General features: G+C 38.5%; 1 protein-coding gene across 1 annotated transcript; it reads left to right on the top strand.

Moving 5' to 3' along the window:
• Positions 1-310: 310 nt before the first annotated feature.
• On the top strand, positions 311-20,254 carry SPI1 (Spi-1 proto-oncogene). The gene is made up of 5 exons (XM_040067167.2): positions 311-680; positions 7,188-7,281; positions 14,545-14,732; positions 18,562-18,709; positions 19,398-20,254. The coding sequence occupies exons 1-5, from the start codon at positions 636-638 to the stop codon at positions 19,712-19,714; spliced, it is 792 nt and encodes a 263-aa protein (XP_039923101.1). The 5' UTR covers positions 311-635; the 3' UTR covers positions 19,715-20,254.
• Positions 20,255-20,821: the final 567 nt, after the last annotated feature.

Below are 20,821 nucleotides of genomic sequence, written 5' to 3'. Positions count from 1 at the left end.
CAGGACTATTATTAATGCAAGTCTGTGCCACTGCTCTGGACTCACAGAAATCGTCAGGCCTGTGTCTTGCTGAAATCTCATCGTACCTGAGAGCAGCACCTCCGTTATGGTTCAGGTGGAGTGGGAAGCACAGAGCCTTCCCCAGAGTGCTGCACCCCCACGCTGGTGTGCAGATAGCAGGCTCTGGGCTGCTGATTGTACAGCAAAGCACCTGTCCATGGCTGGGGCAGACTTCCTGCTGCAGCGCCACAGCTCCCTGAAATGAGATTTATGCAAACTGGCTAAAGTGTGATGTCACAGCGCGCTGATAGACCCAAGGGCTATCTGCCTTCTACAGACATTTGATAAAATCAGGAACTTCGCATACAACTCGGGAAGAAGTTCACCTCAGAACCTATTAGGGCAAACTATGAAAACTTGTTAGGGTTCTCCTGTTCTGAGATCCACCACTGCTAAGGGGCTTCACAGAGTCCGAGGATCTCACTTTTTTCTTTTTTTTTCTTTTTTTTTTTTTCTTTTTATTTTTTCTTTATTTTTGCTTTTCCCCCCTTTTTTAAAAATATGATTCTTTGCAAGTCAGTTATTCTGGATGTTTGAAAACTGAATTAAGAAAATTTCGCTCAGAAGTTGGCTGAATGTTGCAAGCTTGCAAAATGGAAGGATTTCCCCTTATTCCCCCTGTGAGTATATGGATTTATTTGTAATATGGATCATTGGGTTCAGTAGCAAAAGGCAAAGCAAACCAGGTTTTGTTAATTGAGAATGTATGTGTTTTGGTTTGTATTTGTAATGCCAGGAAGTTTGGCTTAGGTCAATATATAAAACTAGTGACAATGCTGTGATGAAAGGGAAATTAACATTTCCTCCGCAAACTTGTATCTGATATTGATCTCCATTTGTTTTTGAAGATTAAATGTATGGGTTTTTTTGTACAGGACATTTATAGCAAGTCAGTAAATCTCTTCAGTGCCATCTATGTGATATAAACGCCGTCTTTCTTCAGATTGTAATTCTTAATCATCTGAAGTCTCTGATATAGGTTGTGTATTTAACTGTCTACTAATCTGAGAAAGAAGAATTGTTGAATGCTGATTTACATGTTGCAGATTTTAGGACTCTGTGTGTTCTTTGCAATGATGGCATTTTAGTTTTTAACTTAATCTTTTCTTGAACTGAATTCTCTTGAATTCACTGACTATGAAAAAGCAATTGGCGAATGGAGAAGAAACCTACGGTCCTTATTTGGGTCTTTCAGTGTTTTCTCTAAGATAAAATTAAATTTTATCTTAGAGATAAATAAATTTTTCTGTGCACTTATGGAGCAGGTCTATCCTTTCCTTAACTCCGAAGCATTGTTTCACTGTTTAATTTATGGTAAAGTGTGTTCAAAAATTATTGTTTATGAAGAAAATAATGTCACTAACCTGTTGTTCAGAAACCAGCCTTAATGGGAAATCTCTAAGCAGAATGGGTACAAGAGGCTTTAATTAGATTTCATTAAGTTTGTAGAAGCTGAAGAGGTGTCAGATAAGATGGTTCACTTGGCTTTTCATGTGGTCGATGGCTTACAGTAATTGCTATACATGTGTCAGAGAACAGAAAGAGATCCAAAGGATCCGGTGCAGATCCAAGGGTTTTTTAACAACAACTTGTATCAAGTTTTGGTTTTGTCTTGCCCCATTTAATGAAGACTAAGGACATTTCTTATCTTTCATCCAGAAAGATGGCCCTTTGAATTCCTGTCATGTTCAGAATTAATGATGACTGAAAGTATTTATCTTATTTTTGGGGGAGAGCCTTTATTTTCTCAGTTTATCATCCGTGTCACTGATATCCCCTATCTACCCAAAGGGTGAGAAGGCCCTAAAAATAATTTTTCTTTTTCTTAAATACACAGAACTTCCCAATGGGTCTGCTGCAAGTGCAACAAATAGAACTCTAAATAGAAACCAAGAAAATAAAAACGGATATAGAGATTTCTCAGTATGTTACATGTTGGGCTTATGAAAAATAAAATTAAAAAGAAACACAAAGCTTGTCCTTAGTTACCCCAGAAAATTGCCTCCATTCAAAAAAACCCAATTGTTAATTTTCTGTCTATCCATTTACCCTTAGCCGAGTTTTCTGTATTATTTTTTTTTTCCAGTGTTGAATTCCAGGGCATATGTTGAATAGAATGAGTGAAAATCTAACACAGTTTGTTCAAATTTCTGTTGCAGTTAGTATTCTGTCTGAACTGTGTTCGGATGAGGGATAGAACTGGCAGTGAAAACACAAATACATCGTACTGAAGCACTTGACAGGGCAATTTGATTTTTATTTTTGCGATTAAACTGTCCAAAAAATTAATAATTTTGTGGTTTGTACTTTCAAAGTTGCCTTAAGTGCACTTTGAGCACTGCCAGCTAGAGCCCTGCATGTCTGTGTCTCCTGGGACTTTTTCAGCAGGGAGGCATGAGCCTGTTTCTAGGCAGGGGTTGCAGCAACACTTCCCTCCTCCACCCCTCCCTGCTCAGTTGAGGGTGGGTCAGTAACTGCTTTCTCTTGCCTGTGCTAGGAAATTCTTATCCTTCTGTTGGAAAACACTGTTTAAATGGTTTAGGAGTACTGCCATCTTCCTCTGAAGATTAGGAATGTTGTGGGGAAAAACTCTGCAGACTGGGTCTGTGTCTTCCAATGCATGATAGAATTCAGTTGTGTTATGGGTCAAAAAATTATTAAGTCAAACACCTTTGCCTGAAGAGGGTTGCATTTATATATGAACCCTTAAGTAGCCACCTGTAGAAATCTCAGCTTTGAATGAAGTATTTTTGCATGAGAGCAAAAATGCCCCACAGAATACTCTGTTCCACATAACTGCATTGTCAACATGGTCCAGTGAGGCTGGCCCAATGAGTAATCATGATAATATTTTTACTCATCTTTTCTAAAATAGTTATACTGTAATTTTTTTCCAAGGAAATATAGTTAATCTTGGCCTTAATGTTTGTCTCAGCAGCACACCTCTGGAATTTGTCTGAAGTATTTTTGAATCACATGCCAGTGAATAGTGATATCAAGATAAAAAAAAAGATCAGCATTTAGTGATTTTACAGTCTCCTGGAATCATCCAGCAAAGTCCTGCGAAGTAACAAGATTTTCAGACTGCTATTCAGTTGAGTCCAATGTGTCTCTCTAAACCAATGTCAACTGAGCTTTCTCTTTTGTGGCCTTTCCCTCAAGTTTCAGGGCAAAGATGGAAGACCAAGGCCACTCTTCATTATCAAAGTCTGTGACAGAAAGTATTGTTTGTTGACCTCTTACTTGAGGGTAGAATACTGTCTCAGATAGTGTACTGCACCTCATGGCATGCATGAAAGCAGATACCAACTTTAGACCACAACTACGGGATCCTAACAAAGCTTTCAGTCACTCTTTTACGTGGAAACAACCGATAGAACAAATGGCCATTGACATCAGTTAAATATTAAACATAGGCTATTCTTTGCTTTTCGTCAGGAGTGACAAAACTGTTCAGTGTCATGGAAGTGCTGTCAGTAAGATGGTGAAATGGGTGTGGGTGGGGAGGTTCCAGAGAAGCACAGGGCAAGTGGGTAAAGACTGGCACAAGGGGCAGCAGCAGTGCATGGCGAAACCTCTTCTCCCTAACTAGAAAAAACATTTCTAAAGAAACTTTTCTAAAAAAAACCACCAAAATGACAAACCACCCCCCAGAAAACAGAAGGCAGTTAAAAACAGGTTATTGGGAATAGCCTCTGGAATAAATAGAGAGAAATATCCCACCTTCCCATAGGATAATCAGAGAGAATACATGCTGTTCTATGTCTTTAACCACCATCTAAATAAGTTTAGATAACAGACTTTTAAATATTTAATATACATCTTGCCATGTTAGTTACTGTGCCCTTGAAGATCAGACACCAAGACAGAAAGCGGTGGCATTACAAGTCATCTGTGGGGAAGGATTGGTCCGGTTGCATGAGTTAACAAGGATATAGACACACGTATTTTATCAAAAGGACCACTGGGCAGGAAACAAATCCAAGGACGAAAATTCCAAGAATCCATAATAAAGAGATTTTAAGCCCCAGACTTTCAAGCCAGAGTTTATAGTACCCCAATGCCCTGTGTAAAAACGTTTTTAGATGTTGAGTATCTGCAACTCCCTCTGCAGTCAGCCAGATCTGTAAGTATTAAGGGAATCTCATATTAAGAGTCCATTTAACACACCTCCCTTTATCTCTGGTCATTGAATATGTATCTGAACCGTAAAAGTAGCTTTTGAATGGTAAAATACTTCATTCTCAGCTGTCAGACTGTGAGACACTATTGCCTGTTAACATATATTGGTCAGAAGTGAGGGAGTTTGGAGACTGAGAAAAGACAAGAAAGGGAAAGCACAATCAGGAAAAGCCAAATATTCTTTTCTATGCCTAAAATACATATTGCTTATCTACTTTTATCTACTTTTGGGCCAATGCTTGGCCTTCCTGACAAACTATATTTCTGTAAAGATATGAGTGATAGATGCTTTGTTGTATCAGTGGAAATTTTAGCAACAGGATTTCTTTCTAAATCAGTTTACTTTTGGCAAAATATCAGCATTAAAAACTTCAATGCATTTAGGTATTAACTTCTTAATAATTTCTATCAGTTACTAGTGTTTTAGTTGAGAAGAAGCAGAGATTTTTCTTTCAAACAATGTACATTTTTATGACTTTTTAATCTCCGTTTTCCCCATCTAGTATGATATGCATTTTCCATTCAGGTGTTGATGTTTTCCCTTTCTCAGAACATGAATGCTTTCCTTTGAATTATAGTACTTTATAATATTAATTATAAATTTAGTTTTAATTTTATAATATAAATTATAATATTTTAAAAATTCTGAATATGAAGTCATACGTTTATATATTTAACAGGAAGCATATATTTTGGGAAAGGAAGTGAGGGAGTGGGATGAACTAATTTGCAAAGATAATGAGAAGGAGAAATTCCATTTAGAACTTTATCCTAAAGAAAGAAAAATACAGTTATTTCATTATTTTTTTTGTCAGAGATCAGAGTACACCAAAGGTTGAAGGGATGAAGATGAATAAATAAATTTAACCACAGAGAGAACACCAAGAAAATACATAGAGAAAAAGCAGAAACATTGAGAAAATGCATGCTGTAGTGTCTTCTTTGACAGTCTCCCTGAAATCTGGAAAATAGGTTATACTTCCCGTTGTATCTCTGTGTGAATAAAGGTCAATTCTATTGCAATCATATAGATTTGGAAAGAGAGACTGTACCCACAGTGCAGCTCTGGAGACCAGAGGAGAGTCCCATCGCTGCTATTCCTGCTGTGGATGCACTTAAAGCATGACTTGTCCCTTTTCCTTAGTCTTTCCCTTAGATAGCCTTTGTCATCTCCTTTATCATGATAACCTGATAATTTCCTCAAGATTTCCCCAAAGCAATTATCCACCATCACCAGTTGCATTTGGAGCTTGTAGCCAGGTGATGGATTTTCTCTTGAGGCTTTAAATATTCCTTGGATCTGACTCCCAGTTAGTGTGTGTTGAAAGCCATGAAGTTTTAGACAATCTTACCAGTGCATTTTAATGATACACTAACATAACACATGACTGCTACTAAGGATTTACCAAGTTCCAAAGTAATTCCTGAAAGTGTTTTGCTGGGAGTTTTTTTGGTAGGCATCTTAACATCTTAATCCTCAGAAAGGGACAATCTTTAAATCCCTAAATTCCAACAGAACAAACCAAAGGAGTTAACCAGAAGAATTAAAGAAACCAGAAAAAAAAGTCCTTTCCTCTTGCTAGCTGCTTATCTACCACCTTCATCTGGAGTTTAGTGGCAGCTGCTACCTTAGGTTCCATGTTCTCAAGCAGTCTAGAGGAGCTAGAAAAAGAGAAGCGCTCCTGTTTATGCTGTTACCACAGCATAAACTTAAAAAATGCAAGTGTTCCAAAAACATGACAGGTTCATGGAGAGAGAGAAATGATTTGGGATACACAGTAGGCATATGAAATGCAAACACAAGAAATATGCCCATCATGTAAGTTATTGTGTTATTTTAAATATTTGTCCTTCAAAATTGGTTATGATGGAGTCATTCATAGAATTAAAATGTTGCTATTAACATTTAGAAATACTAGAAATAATCTCCTTTCCGAAAAAAAGCAAGAAAGTGTTTGAGTTCTCCTTCGCTGTTGACAGTGCAAGAATTTGTTTGGATTGGAAGGAAATACTGTAACAAACTTAACTGGAATAAGGTTTAACAAAACCCCGTGACAGACACTGTCTTTCTGTAACTCTTCATTCTGGAAATAAACAAGAAGGAACGTTAAAGGAAGTAACAAAATCATGCACAACTAATAATAAACAACCTTTATTGCAACAACATAAGATTTTAATCAGTATTCACATGGGAATACTAGGCCTGAGGCAGAAGAGAAGTGGGCGAGTTACCCTGTGTTACCTGTTTTAAGAAGATAGAGGGGACTTCAGTTCTACATCTGAGCATCCAACTGCTCACAACTCACTATTTGCCCCACATTTGGACTTTTGAAGTCTTCACTGTGTGTATCTAAAAGCCCTGTGCAGCTGACTTGAACCAGCAAACATTTAGAGGTCACCTTGGACAGTAACTGAGAAAGAAAATGTGTTTATACTCTCTGATAGTGTCACTACCCTCTGACAGACTGCCACCATTTAGTCAGACCTTGTAGGAACAATCAGAATAATACGTTGAGGCAAGACAAGTTTCTGCTTTCTCTTTTATGTTCAGGAATAATAATCATCATCATCAATAAAAGAAAATGTCTGTTACTGCCAAAGAAAATATTTCACCTATACTTGTGCGTAATATCTACAACAGCTCTGAAGCAGTATCCTCAGAAGGCCAAAGTGTGGGATACAAGGGATTTCTGTATTACAACTGGACAGTTTTGCTACACAGGCTGGGTCTCTTTTCTACTGAGATTACTCATTTTTTATTCCCCTAAAGCAGTGTTTGGCATCACACATTTTATTTCTGTTGATTCAATAATAACTTGAAGTCTCCCCTTTCTTTCCCTAAGTAATATAAAACGGGTTGGCATCAGCCCTTCACTAACAGTATGAATAATTTGGAAAGGATTCGTGTAAACTTACTGTTCTAAAAATTCCTCTTCTTTTTACAGCCCTCTGAAGATATGGTACCCTATGAGTCAGACCTCTACCGACAGCCCCATGACTATTACCAGTATCTCAACAGTGATGGAGAGAGTCATGGTGGTAAGTCAAAAAATACCTCCTTGGAAGACTTACCACAGGAAACAGATTTAGAACATACAAGAAAATAATAAATTTGTTGCTATAATATATAGGAGCACATTTTTGAATCAGGAACAAAAAATATTTTATTAATAATATTATTATATTATTTGTTCCAACCCAGTAACTGCAACATGGTTTCTCTGAAAAAGCATTTTAAAAAGCACTCTATGATGCAAGGAGTTTCCAGGAAAGTGGGATCTCATAATCTCCAGCCTTCATTATATTTACTGTATTTTTATTTTCCTCTGAAGAGCAAAAGCACCCATATTTTGAGAATATGGATTTGCAACACTGTATTCCTCTTCTTCTGTTCCCATGTCCAATTCCCATCTCAATTAGGTCCTAGATAACCTATTTGTGCTTTTATTTTAATTAGGTTTCTTTGGAATTTAGCCTTTTTCAACTCCATATATTTTTCTTTCTTTAGATATCTATTGCATGCTGCCACACCTAACTTTAACTTTCACTCTTCCTCCAGTACACCCAAGTACTTCCTCTCTCTAAATCTATGTAAAACTTCCTTGTAGCTGTTTGTATGTAAACATGACTCGATGTAAAAATTCTATATGTTTATTTATTACTTCAATTTATGTATGTGATTTCAAAGCTTTGGTGTCTATAATTTAATGCTGTCTGGGCACCGGACTCTAAATCAATGCTGAGGTAAGAGTCTTGCTTTGTAAATTTTGTGTCCCATGCAATACAATGGTCCAGCAACACCACCCTGGAAATACCGGAGTCAATATTGACTCAGGAAGGAAAAGCACCGTTCTACTGTATTGCTGGTGGCAGATCCTGGAGTTTCCCTGAAAGATTCCCACTGCTACAGCAACTAGACCCATTGCTGTTACAATTTAAGACACGAACTAATCGTGGCACAGCACTGTTTTGTCTGTGGCAACATCTTAAAGAGCAGTGAGTTACTGAGTAGAGATCACTTTGAGCATTTAGCTGAAAGAGATTCCTACCTAAATTTGTTCTCTACATTTCATTCAGGAAACACCTGTGATATTCTTAACACCTGAAGACAAAGAATTAATTCAGTTTTTATAAGTTATCTCATGGCCTCTGTCAAGTCTCGTTAATCAAACCCAGCAAATTCCACATGGAAATTTAGGGTTTTTACATTATACCCCATACCTGTTTGCACACTCATAAAACAGGATAACATTGATTATATCAAAAGGCAATTGTGACAATTAAACAATAAATATAAAAGATGCCATGTAGGAAAAAGCATTGGGAAATAACTTTTCTGTCATTAAGTCTAGGCTACCTCAAGCAAAAACATCCCTTTATCTTTCATAATTTTATCATCCCATCTGGTTTACTGCCTATTTTTCTATTGAAAGGCTGTTCCTAAGCTACATGTCTCAGATCACTAACATGATTTTACTCATCATAATCAACACAACAAAGACTCAATAGTGACCTATATGGGATATAGCCTAAGCAGTACCTAAACATGCAATTTAAACAGAAATTTGTCTGTTCCTAAAGTTGTGCTACACTTTTCCTAAAGACCCCAAAACCATATTTCTAACTCCTACAGTAAGTGCTTATGGAAGGGGCAACCTAAACCCAGCCTGCACATTTCAATCAAACATTTATTTATGAAAGCACCTGTACTATAGTTGGCTGTGTATAAATATCTGTGCCCTGTGCTGTCCTAAATTTCTCACAGTCAAAAAGAGCAATGAACAACCAAAAAACACAGATGGAGACTAAAATCCACAAGTTATTGTAGTTTCCTTCTTTTTGATACACATTGAAAAACCCAACTTTGGCTTTCATTTTGTTTAAGCAACGGAAGTATAGAGTCTTGAGAAGAGCCATGCAGAAGAGCAGGAAAAGGATGCCACAAAATACAGTTAGAAATATGAACTAAGTGTTCAGAACAAAGTGGATAAAGGCACAATGGTTGAAAAATTGAGGGGAAAGGAATAAAAAGGTGCTGCAGTGACAGCAGTGACAGAGACAAGAGCCTAATTAGATAGGAGGATAAAAGAAGAACTAAGAACAGAATTGTGAGAGAGAAGTTCAGCTTGGGGCACAGTGAGATCACTGACAGTACATAAAAATAATTTTGCAGGTCTACTCAGTACCACCATGCGCCTCAATACTGCCAGTTAATGCAAATAGGTGCTACTATACAGAATAATACTACTGATTTTGCTGACAAGGGACTGTTAAAGAGATAGGAAAATTTCCTGAGGTGTCAGACTACCTCTCTTTCACTGATAGAAAATTAATTTTGTGAAAGGGAGATGGCAATGTCTTAATCTGTAGATTTGTGCTACATGCATTGCTGTCCTTTCCCCTCAAATATAGTACTGAAGGAAACCCTTACTCCATATTTACACAAATAGGGAGTAAAGTCCACAAAAAAATCCGTAGATCTATGCCATTAGTGAGTAATATGTAGGAAATCATTTTCAATAAGTGAACACTGAAATTAACAAGCAAAACCATAACATGATAGTTATGCAAGTACTGCATGCGATTATTGTCTGTACTGCAGTGTAACTGTATTTTAAATACTGTTATAAACACAGAGACAAAGTCGTGCAGGACAGAAGCTGCTTTGAGTGATCAAGTATTAGTCCATCACCCTACCCTGAGCCTGTAAATCTGTAAGCGTAACACAGCATATTTTGTAACACTAATGCAATCTTGGTAATTACAAAATTCCACTGCAGTTTTGTCTCTATGTTATTGCCAAACATTATAGGTTTAGTAAAAATCACTTTTTGTATGAAGCTGAGTGCTGACCCTTATTCACTTTGTTGCTAGCCCCATGGAACTTACTAGATTTCGTGATCTGGGATTTAATTTTTGTTCCACATCCTGGAGTAACATGATCATCTAGGAATCTGAGCTTTGATTTTATTAGCCTACATAGAAGTGGAGGAAAAGTCCAAACATGTGAACCTTAGCCTTAAATGCTGTATGAGAAAGAGAAAGAATTCCAAACTTCATTAAAAAATCCCCTCTCTTAAAAGATATTCTCATGATTTGATGGGGCCTGACCCACAGGCTTTTGAACATTTGGCATAATTAAAGTCACGAAGTTTGTAAAGTGAGAGCTAATGAGATTCTATCTTACATTGTTTTAGATAAGATTGATGCTCTGCCCAGGATCACAGCACTCTTCTCAAGAGTGATTCTGTAGTGTCTGATCAAGACATTGAGTTTCTAGTGTCCTTCAATACTTTTATTTCCTCTATTTTGTTTTTTTTTTCCTTGACTTGTTTCTCCAGATGTGCAAAGCACAGTGGGAACTTGTAAGCAATGCAGTGTGGGGCTGTGAAAGGAACCTCTCCTAGTTCACCATGTATTGGAAAATCAGCCCAGCCCAGAGCAGAAGCACCCAGAGATCGTGGGGCAGAGCTCCCAAGGGCAGCCATGGCAGCAGCTGTGTCCTGAGCCAGGCAGAGCGCTGTGCTGACAGAGCGCTCACGTTTCCGCTTCAACAGCTGGCTCATGAATTTCTGCGCGGTTTTGCTCTGCACAATGCGGATTTAGCCCGTTGCTCCACATTTATTACAAATACCTTCCTCGAGCCTGTTTCGTATTCTGACTGCTGGTTTTACCATTATTCATCTCTTAAAACAGGAGCAAAGCAATTTACAGTGATGAGAAGGTGCGTGGAAAAGTTCAGTCAGGTTTTCTCACTTGTGGAGTGAGAATCTACCTCCATGGCGAATATTAACACAATGCCTTTTGGTCAGCTATTGCTTCCCAACAGGCTGACATCCTCTCTGATATGGGAGGGAGTTCAGAATTCATGATTGTCCTTCCTCTAACCTTTCACTACATACAAGACCAAAACAAACATGATCTCCATGTCTCTGTAAGAGAGAATTTTTTTCACATCCTCTTTCACTTCACATGAAATTTCTCATAATGACTCCATTGTGTAGGTATATCTTGGCTTTTAATGACATTTTCCTTTAACCAAAGAACAGGCACTTTCCATTTCTAGAATTTTTATCTCCTGTCTTTTTTCTTCCTTCCACCTTCATGTTTTAGAGAAAAGAACAAAATTGCTAAGTGTAACTGGCATAACACTAATAAAGAGCATAGAAGTAAAGAGTTTCTGGTAACTCAAATATCTGCAGACACAGATATTTAATTTTTTATCTTTTTAGTTTCGTGTGCAAAAACTTAGCCAGGATGGTTAACTGCAGAAGGACTTTTGGAGACAGATTTGTAATTCCTCTTCTGATGTTACAAAACCAATATTGTTTTTCCCAGGCATTACTGGGAAATTATAGATATTTTAGAAATAATAAGGACAGTGCTCCCTATCACAACTTGAATATTTGGACATAATTTTTTGTGGAAGTAATTTCTGACATAGTTTTCTATGTAGTGTAATAATATTGTGTCATCACTTTAAATCCTATATGCTGTGCTAATAGTATTATTTTATTACTTTATTTTTGCATCAGCATCTAATTACATCAAAAAAGAATTTATTAATTAATATGATAATTACTATTAGTTATTAGCATGTATATGCATAAATAGTGTTCCATAGGTTAATTAATCTGCCAAGGGAAAGGTTAAAACAGTTCTGGAGAAACAGTAACCTTGTAATAGGCTCCAAAAAACTAAGAGGTATCTCGAAGTATAAAAACATTACTGCTGATGAAAAAGTATTTTAAAATAATCAGAAGTGGACCACCTAGAGGGTGCACAGATACTCATGGCTACGTGTGTTGGAAATGTTCTTTGTTCTCTCTTGGCCACCATATTTGCTGCCAGTGGCTGAAGACCTGCCGCTGACAGCCTCAGCGCCTTTTTCCTGGGCTTTGTCATCCTCCCAACTGTGCATTGATCTCATCTGCTGTTGTAGACTATCAGTGACAAGGGAACGTTGGGAATATACATTGCTCTCTGACAGAGCACTTTCCACACACCAAGCAGAGCCAGATCACTCTAAGGAACAAGAGTTTAGATTATTCCTGCCATGTATCTTCAACAATTTAATATGCAGGACTGCCCATGGTATATAGGACTTCAGTGGTTGGCTCTACTTAGAAAAATCTGCAGTAATTTAACCCAGAGAAAACATGAATTAGTGTGACTCAGTCTTCCAATTAAATGGAAAGTTTTCACACTGAAAGTGCTCAAAGCTTCCTACCAGGACACATCCCTAGGTAAATTATGGATTTCAACTCACACACTCTGTTGTTTCCTAGGTTGAAGTAGTTGTGAATGTAAAAACACTTGTGTCCTTTGCACGCACAAACCCCACTTTTTTACTCTAGAAACTGAAATTTTTCTCTTGAGCATGAAGAAGTGCTACTGTGCATTGTAATTATCTTAGGGCTATAAAATCCCTACATAGCCCATAGAAAGTGCCAACAAAGCAAAGAAATGACAAAATAATGCAGCAGCTCCCTGGATGCTTTTATAAGCACATTTCCAGCCCTTTCACATGCAGTGATGAGGTTTATTCATTAATCAGAAAAGCAGAAAGGATGAAAAACTAAGTGCTGGTGTCATAATGGTCTGATAGAGCCTCCAAATAAATCTCTACAGGCCTGAGCATGAAGACAGCTGAAAAAGCTTACAGCTTCTTAGGTACAATTATGCTTGGTATAAACATATCACTGAGTTCACTCTAAAAGAAGCCACTTTCAAAGTCCCAGGCATCCACTCCCCCGGATTTCAAATCCTTAATGTGATTACACTTAATTGTTTGAAGCATAGATGGGGAAGGATGAGGACACAGGAGATGAGAAAAATAATGAACTTGATATTTAAGAAAAATATTCATAGCACATTAGTATCCAGATAATGTCATGCACAATAGCATATATTGCAGAACCTGATAATTGTTCCTCTATAAATTTAACTACATTTAGGGGAACAAGTTCAATTCTGTCCATTGTGTTATTGGAAGGTTGTCAACCACTGGGAGGGAGCTTGGAGAAGTGTACAAGTGTGGATAGGGAGGTGAAGATACTGATTTACACTGAAAGACTCAGAGCTGAACCTAGCTGAAGTGATAATTAGAAGTAGATTGTAAGAGTACATGATGGCAACCTGAAAACATGTGAATGGAAGGATGATATTATTTTAATAATTTAATAAGGGAAGAGAACATGGAATAATATAAATTAGAACTATTACACAGAATCTCATAAAGAAATTTCAGCCGTGCATAAGGTGATGCACAAAAAGGTAAACCCTGGAAGATTAGTTTCAAGCTCAGTGTCAGAGAACATAGTGTTGACACTGATTTTAAAAACAGGCTGCACATAAATATGTGCAAAATTATGTATGCAGATGTTTTATGTGAGAAATAGAATTAATACTTCACATTTCTCATAGAAAAATTTAATTTTTTTAAATTTTGAGCAGCAAATATAACATTCTAAAAACTTGAAAGCTTATGTTGAACTAAAAAAGCCAGAAATCTAACACTGAGACTGATACAGAATTTAATTTCAAAGATAAATGAATCGGGAAACATGATAGTGGTTATTTAAGTACTTCATTAAAAAAAAAATCCAAATTATCACAGAAATTTCAATTGTGCTAAAGACATAAAGAAGTGGAGAAGAAGTCTGCATTAGAATTTAGCCTTCCTGTATACAGTGTACACCAGATTTCCATGTGTTTATCCTTTTATTCTCTAGTATTGGTACTTAAAAATGTGTGATATAGCAACACAGCAGAAAATATCTAGAAAAGTGCCTTTTCTGCAGCATTCCTGAAATTTTGCTAGCCCAGTAAAATAAAGTTTAAAGATAGCTGCAGAATAATCTTTACATTTTTTCCACCTCCTCGTTTCCATGCCATGAGGAAGAGTTTAATAGGAATGTGACAGTATGTAAATCAGTAGAATTTGTTGTCTCAAGAATGACAATGTTTTGAAGCTTGCTATGGTCTCTTCTTGACAAAAGTGCCAGCATTAGTATCTTCTGCATCTTGTGTTAAATTATCATTGAAATCCATTTCACTATCTGAGAGTGTTGTCCTACTTAAGGTGGCCTACGTATTACTTCCCAGTCACAGGAATTTATGAGATCAGGAAAAGAAACTTTACAGGGATATACAGAGATTGTCAGCAGAGACAGACAGGTCGACAGGAGTGGTTTGGAGAGGGCAGAGAGGGCAACGACAGGAGTAAGGATCAGTGAAAGCCAAGTAAATGCCATGGTTTTTATCTTGCAATGACAGACAATCTGTTTTTACTTTCTTTAGATCATTATTGGGAGTATCATCCACACCACATGCACAGTGAATTCGAGACCTTTGGAGACAACCATTTCACAGAACTGCAGAGTGTGCAGCCTCCCCAGCTGCAGCAGCTCTACAGGCACATGGAGATCGAGCAAATGCATGTCTTGGATTCTGCAATCCCAACCACACACATCGGACTCAACCATCAGGTATGGTTGCCAACCCCTGCTCAGAATTTCCCATGATAATGGAAAGAATATGATAATGGTAAAGAAAATAATACGTTAGGGAATGCACACTACTGAGTGGAATAGATTGCTGAAATGAGTTACTCAGGTTCTTACGTAAAGCTCATCATTCTCAGGACAAATGTATTTTAAACATCCTTTTTATCTGGATGATGAGAAATCATGCACCCCATACTATCTAAAAAGAGAACTGCATTTTGTGGAGGTGTTTGTAATTTCAAATTTTTGTTTCATTTGGAATGAAAATCAACTGGTTTGCAATTCTGCAGATGAACTGGACCTGAGAAGCTTTGGATCATCAGAGCAAGGCTACCCATGAATATTAAGAAGTAATTCTGAACTTTGAAGCAGTAGTAAAGTTTTAAATATTTCTAAAGAACCCTGTCAGTTTTATATGGCCTGTTTGAGAAGTGCTAACAAAGACACGTCACTGGTAATTTTACCACAGGCTGAGGAGACCCTACTTGTGCTTCTATCTGGTAGTAATTAAGTCACAAGCCAAAGCACACCATCTTGTCTTTGATCAGATTTTACATTAAGCCAGGCATTTCCCTGTGAGAAAAAGATATTGCACTATGCAGTAGTCACCAAAGCACTAGTGAATTCTCACTGAAGCTGAAATTATAAGGTGTTCCATTGTACTGCAAAGATACTAAGCACAGTAGGTGTGGAAATCACTCTTGATCCTACAAGAGTATGCCCAAAGTCATTACTGGGAGCAGTAAGAAAGCTGGGAGATCTTGTGCTAAAGTTTCCCAATGTACATGAAATGCCCACAATACAAGACAGAACAGAACTGAAGCTGGAGAAAAGAGCGTTTGCTGATTACAGTGCTGCATATAACAGTACCCTTGCTGAAACTTCATGAGAAAAACCGCATGCAAGGGCTCATCATTTTGGGTTTCACTGCTCAAAGCAAACTGAAATTGTATGTCAATACTGTATTAATCAAAAAGAAAGAAGAGAAAAATAGAATGAGTAAATTAACACTGACAACAGGAAACTGCAAGCCATCAAAAAATCAGGAATAGAATATAAGATGTAGATACAAACAAAGAATTAGGAACAGAAAGTTACAAATATAAAAAATGCATCATGGAACTGCTGTCTGTGGGAAGCTTCAAGTTGTTTCAGTTGCTCATTGCAACTGCTAGTACCTAAGGAGCAGCCATCACCTCTGGCCAAGGGCAAAGGATGAAAATGAGCCCCTTTAAGGATGTCTTTGGAAGCACAGCCAGAAAACAAGAGAGAGCACTTCTGCTTATCCTCCCCCCCCATTCATTCCACTCAGTTATTGTCTTTCATTTCAGGAGGAAAGGCAGGGAACCAATTTTGTTACAACATTTGATCTGTGATCTCCCTGCCCCATACCCTATCAAACTGCAGATATTACTATGTAGAATTCATCACTACCCTCCTTTTCCTTACCAGCAGGGGATCTTTGGCTTTTTACTTTACTTTACTTCTTTTATTCCTAGAATAGCTCATGCAAATAGTACTTGGCATGCTCTGAAGTTCAGCTTCTGGTGTGTCTCAGTCACAGTCCCAGGCAAAGAAACAGAAGCAGGAAGCAAGTGTGAATCCTCCTCTAAATTTGCGAGTTTTTGACTAGCATGCTTGTCCTGCAATATCAGAGTGACTTTTTGCAGTAAATAAAGAACATGCAAAGGTATTTCTTTAATTTTCTGTTTGTATCACATTACTTTGTGAAATCAGATTTGAAGTTTAACCTGTGCATGATAAAACAAGATCTGTTTGAAAAGTTTCGTTAGCCTGCAACAGGGGCCTCAGAAATAATAAAATAAGAAAAAATATTCATTCTGAAGGGAGAATGAAAGAGAAGGTTGGAAAGCTGCAAGAAGAATTTTAGAAAGAGGAAAATCAAATGTGGGTACCACAGACCCTGAGAAAACAGAATATGGAAAGTAGCTAGTAGTTCCTTAAGTCTTCTCTCTCCAGAACTGGAGGATAAGTATTAGTAATGTGGCTCTTTATAGCACACAGGCTATAAGGAGCTCTCTCTGTGACTCTGTCCCAAAACTGTGTGACGCTGTATTGCCCTTGCCAAGTTTCAGGTGCAGAGGAAGTGTAAGCAAAGGTACAGCAGTCAGGGAAAATGGGGACAGAGTGGGGAAAGCTTACTCAACTCCCCAGGCTGGCCTCTGCAACTACCTTTGCTTGAAGGACACCATGTCCTCTTCCACTCTCCCACTGTCCCTCTCCAGCCCCAGAGAAGAAGTTCCTTACTCCCATACAACCTCCCAAAACACTCCAGGTTTCTACAGCCTTTTTCTCTGCAGGGGCACCAATCTCCATTCCCCTCCCCTGCAGGACACTGTCCCACCTTCTCATTCCCCTTCCCCCATGGCACAGTCTCTCCCTTCCTTCCTACCCCTGAGGCTGCAGCTTTCTTAACTGTAAAAAGCTGAAGGCGACTGTGGTGAGGGCTGAAGTTTCACTCCTGGGGATCTGACAGGAAGCTTACACGCGCTCTTGCCCAATCCTGCCCTTCCTGCCAGATCGGCTGCAGCCAATCTGCCAACTCATTAACTGCCAGCTGCTGTGCCCCCAAACCAGCCCTTGGCACATGCCTTATTGGGACATTTTAAGGTGGTGAAAACTCATCCGAAAAACACCGCTCGGCCAAGCCCAACACCGGGTGGGTGGTGTGACTCATGAGCACCCACTGCCCACTTCAGCATCTGAGGGCCCCTGGGGAGGGCATCAGGCTCAAAACATCCTTTCCTGGTGAAGGAGAAGAGCAGTCCAAAAGGAGCTCACTTTCAAAGACTATCATCTGTCCCATATCATGAAAGATACATAAGATATACTGCTGGATTTGGAGGATGTTGGTTGGGGTTTTTTAAATGTAGGGACTGGGTTCTTATTCCCTGCCCCTCAGACTGACCTGTTTCATATTATTAAATAAGAGGATGGAATAATTTTTGGTCATATTTCCTAGCAAACCAGACCACAACTGAGAATTTACAGAGCTGAGGTATATTCCACATTGCTTCTGACAACACCTCTATATAAGGGCAAGAGAATATAACACAAAAACTGGCTTGCTAGATTTGCAAATGAGAAATTCCCCCCTAATGGGGAATTTTCAGATAGCCATTTGGGAATAGAGAATATGGGCTGATATGATATATCCTTTATCTTAGTTAGGCTACTCCTCTATTCATGGGGGAAGTTTAAGAGAAAAAGATGACGGACCGGTATAATCCCGTCTCCAAATTTGGATGCAGCCCCATAGGGTTAGGGTGCCATCAGGAGGTACCATGCCTGAGAAGGGAAGAGGACAACGGAGCCAAAGCCAGCCATGATAGGGCAGAACTGTTCATCTCTTTCGAATTTAGCTCCAGATGATCTGTGTTAACAAAAAAGCTGTTTTGAAAAGCAGTTTCACTCTGTGGATAGGGAACCGGGATCAGAAACTCATGAGAAAGAATGCAAGCTTTGGGGAGATATGGGGGAAGAGTGGCAGTGTTGCTTGCATAGGAGAAAGTTCTCACATTAACAACATTCATTCATTCTTTCCCTTGTAAAGCTGCATCGTTGTACATGTGTAAGTGTTGATTGTTATCTGAAAGTATTTCTTAATAGGATGGCATTTATTATAAATGTCAACAACTAAGTCACTCAGTATTGCACTAAACATCTTCTCTTACCTCTTACTTTCTCCCCCCTTTTCTCTGTGCCTCTCTCCATTACATTTCCTTTTTAAATCTTGATGCCTTTGATCTGTGTCCCTGCCTTCTCCTTCTACTACTCTATTCTCCAAAAGGTGTCCTATTTGCCCCGGATGTACTTCTCTCCACCTCAGCCCAGCTCTGATGAGGAGGACATAGAGAGGCAGAGCCCCCCTTTGGAGGTATCAGATGGGGAGAATGATGGTGTGGACCCTGGGCCTGGAATTATGCATGGAGAAACAGGTCAGTGAAAACAGAAGGATTTTGTCAAGCTCTGAAGTTGTGTTATATCACCATGATGATAATGAGTAAAACTGTAGAACTGCTGTGATAGTATTTTATGCCACTGCCAAAGCTTTTCTTTCTCTGACTCTCCCCTGACTCTCCCCTCCTCTGAATCTTTCACAACAGTAACTATCTCAAACCTCATTTCTTAATGTACTCCCCTGCCTCCTTCAGCTTTGTCTATTCAGGCTTCCTGAATGGAAATAGCTTTTGCCATTTCTACTCCAATTTCTATTAACAGCCAGAAAAACTAAGAGAAGGTGGTCAAGGAAAAATCAATTTAAAAAAAAAAAAAAAAAAAAGAAGCTCTCTTTGTTCAGCACCTGAGACTCACATTCTGTATAACCTGCCAAATTAGGTTTAGGTTAGTTTCGAATTTGCAATGTTTTTCAATTAGCTTCAAATTAGCAAATTAATTTCAGAAGTTTAGCCTTTGGAATTACTTATTCTTGCTTTTTCTTCTTGGAGCTTCAACCCGCATTTTGTCCTCACAGCGTTACATTGTCTGCTGTTACAAATGCTGCAAACTGAAGAAGTTAAGCGTCTCCCAAGCTAGCTGAAATGTTTAGATACTTTCTGCTGTTTCACCAGGAACTACGCACAAATACTAATGCTCCACTGGCTTTCTTCTCTGACTCTCACACAGGCAGCAAGAAAAAGATACGTCTGTATCAGTTCCTCCTGGACCTTCTTCGAAGTGGGGACATGAAGGACAGCATTTGGTGGGTGGACAAGGAGAAAGGTACTTTCCAGTTCTCCTCCAAGCACAAAGAAGCATTGGCGCATCGCTGGGGCATCCAGAAAGGCAATCGCAAGAAAATGACCTACCAGAAGATGGCACGGGCTTTGAGAAACTATGGCAAGACAGGGGAGGTCAAGAAAGTCAAGAAGAAGCTGACCTACCAGTTTAGTGGAGAGGTGATGGGAAGGGGGGCCACTGATAGGAAGCATTATCCTCACTGAGGCCGTGGGACCCTAAGCAAGAAAAATATTGAGAGCTCCTGGCTGGACGCCAGCAGAGGAGAAGGACGCATCTTTCTCTTTGCTTCCTGTGCCCCCTTCTCTGCCTTTAAACAGCCCTTATCATCAGATGTTTCTGGTACGAATTCCCTTCTTCAGCATCTGAGAATCCTAATCATGACAGAATTCTTTGCTTCCATCCTCCAAGTTGGACAGAGTTGGGCAATTTAAACAATGTACAAATATATTGTTGTCAGGAAAGATTTTTTTTTTTTTTTTTTTGATTGTATTGTAACTAAAGAATATGGCCGATGAAGTTTTGCCTCCAGAGGTGGTGCTGTGTCACTCAAGTGACGCTGCGTTAGCTTCCAGCTTTTAAACTAGCATTAATACAGGCTCTGCCGCAGCTCTCAGAGCTAGAGAGAAGTTTGCAGATCTTGGAATGATACCCGATCTTTTAAATAGTAATAACATGTACATATTTAATAAAATTAGATATAATGAAGTTTTGATGTTTGCATAATAAATGATTACTGCACAAACAAATGTCACGCATTCAGTTGTGCAGATACAGCTCCTGTGTGGTGTCTGAACAAAAGGTGCACTGGGTTGTAGGGCCTTACCCAACTGTTGTTACTTTTTAATTTACCTGGAAACATCATCAATGGTGTCAAACTCAGTAACAAATGTAAGAGGTGAAATACATTACTGTGAAAGAGACTACAGCACTGAAGGAAATTTAAAAATACATCTATATATATGTTTCTCATTATTTTTTTCCTGTGCAAAAACCCTGCCAGCTGAACATTTTCTGGTCATGTATACCAAGAATTGCATTTATACCCCCATTCCGTTTTGAACATAACAATTAACCATGTTCTTCTGTGGTTTTACTTCTTTTCCTGCTCCTATTCTTCTGTCTCATGTTCCCCCACAGTGATACCTTGATTCTAGCTTATGAAACTTCCTTGGAAATAAGTTGTGTTTAATCATGTCTTTGCAGAATTCCAGTACAAAAGTTTCAAGATTTTAACTGTGGATTTTTATCCTTACTGTAAAACAATTAATAGTAACTAATAACCACTGCACTGTGCAGATAACACTCAAAAT

This window comes from Hirundo rustica, chromosome 6 (assembly GCF_015227805.2).
Source record: "Hirundo rustica isolate bHirRus1 chromosome 6, bHirRus1.pri.v3, whole genome shotgun sequence".
Classification (NCBI taxonomy): Eukaryota; Metazoa; Chordata; class Aves; order Passeriformes; family Hirundinidae; genus Hirundo; species Hirundo rustica.
Note: the sequence above shows the minus strand (reverse complement) of the source record. Positions and strands in the feature narration are given on the sequence as shown.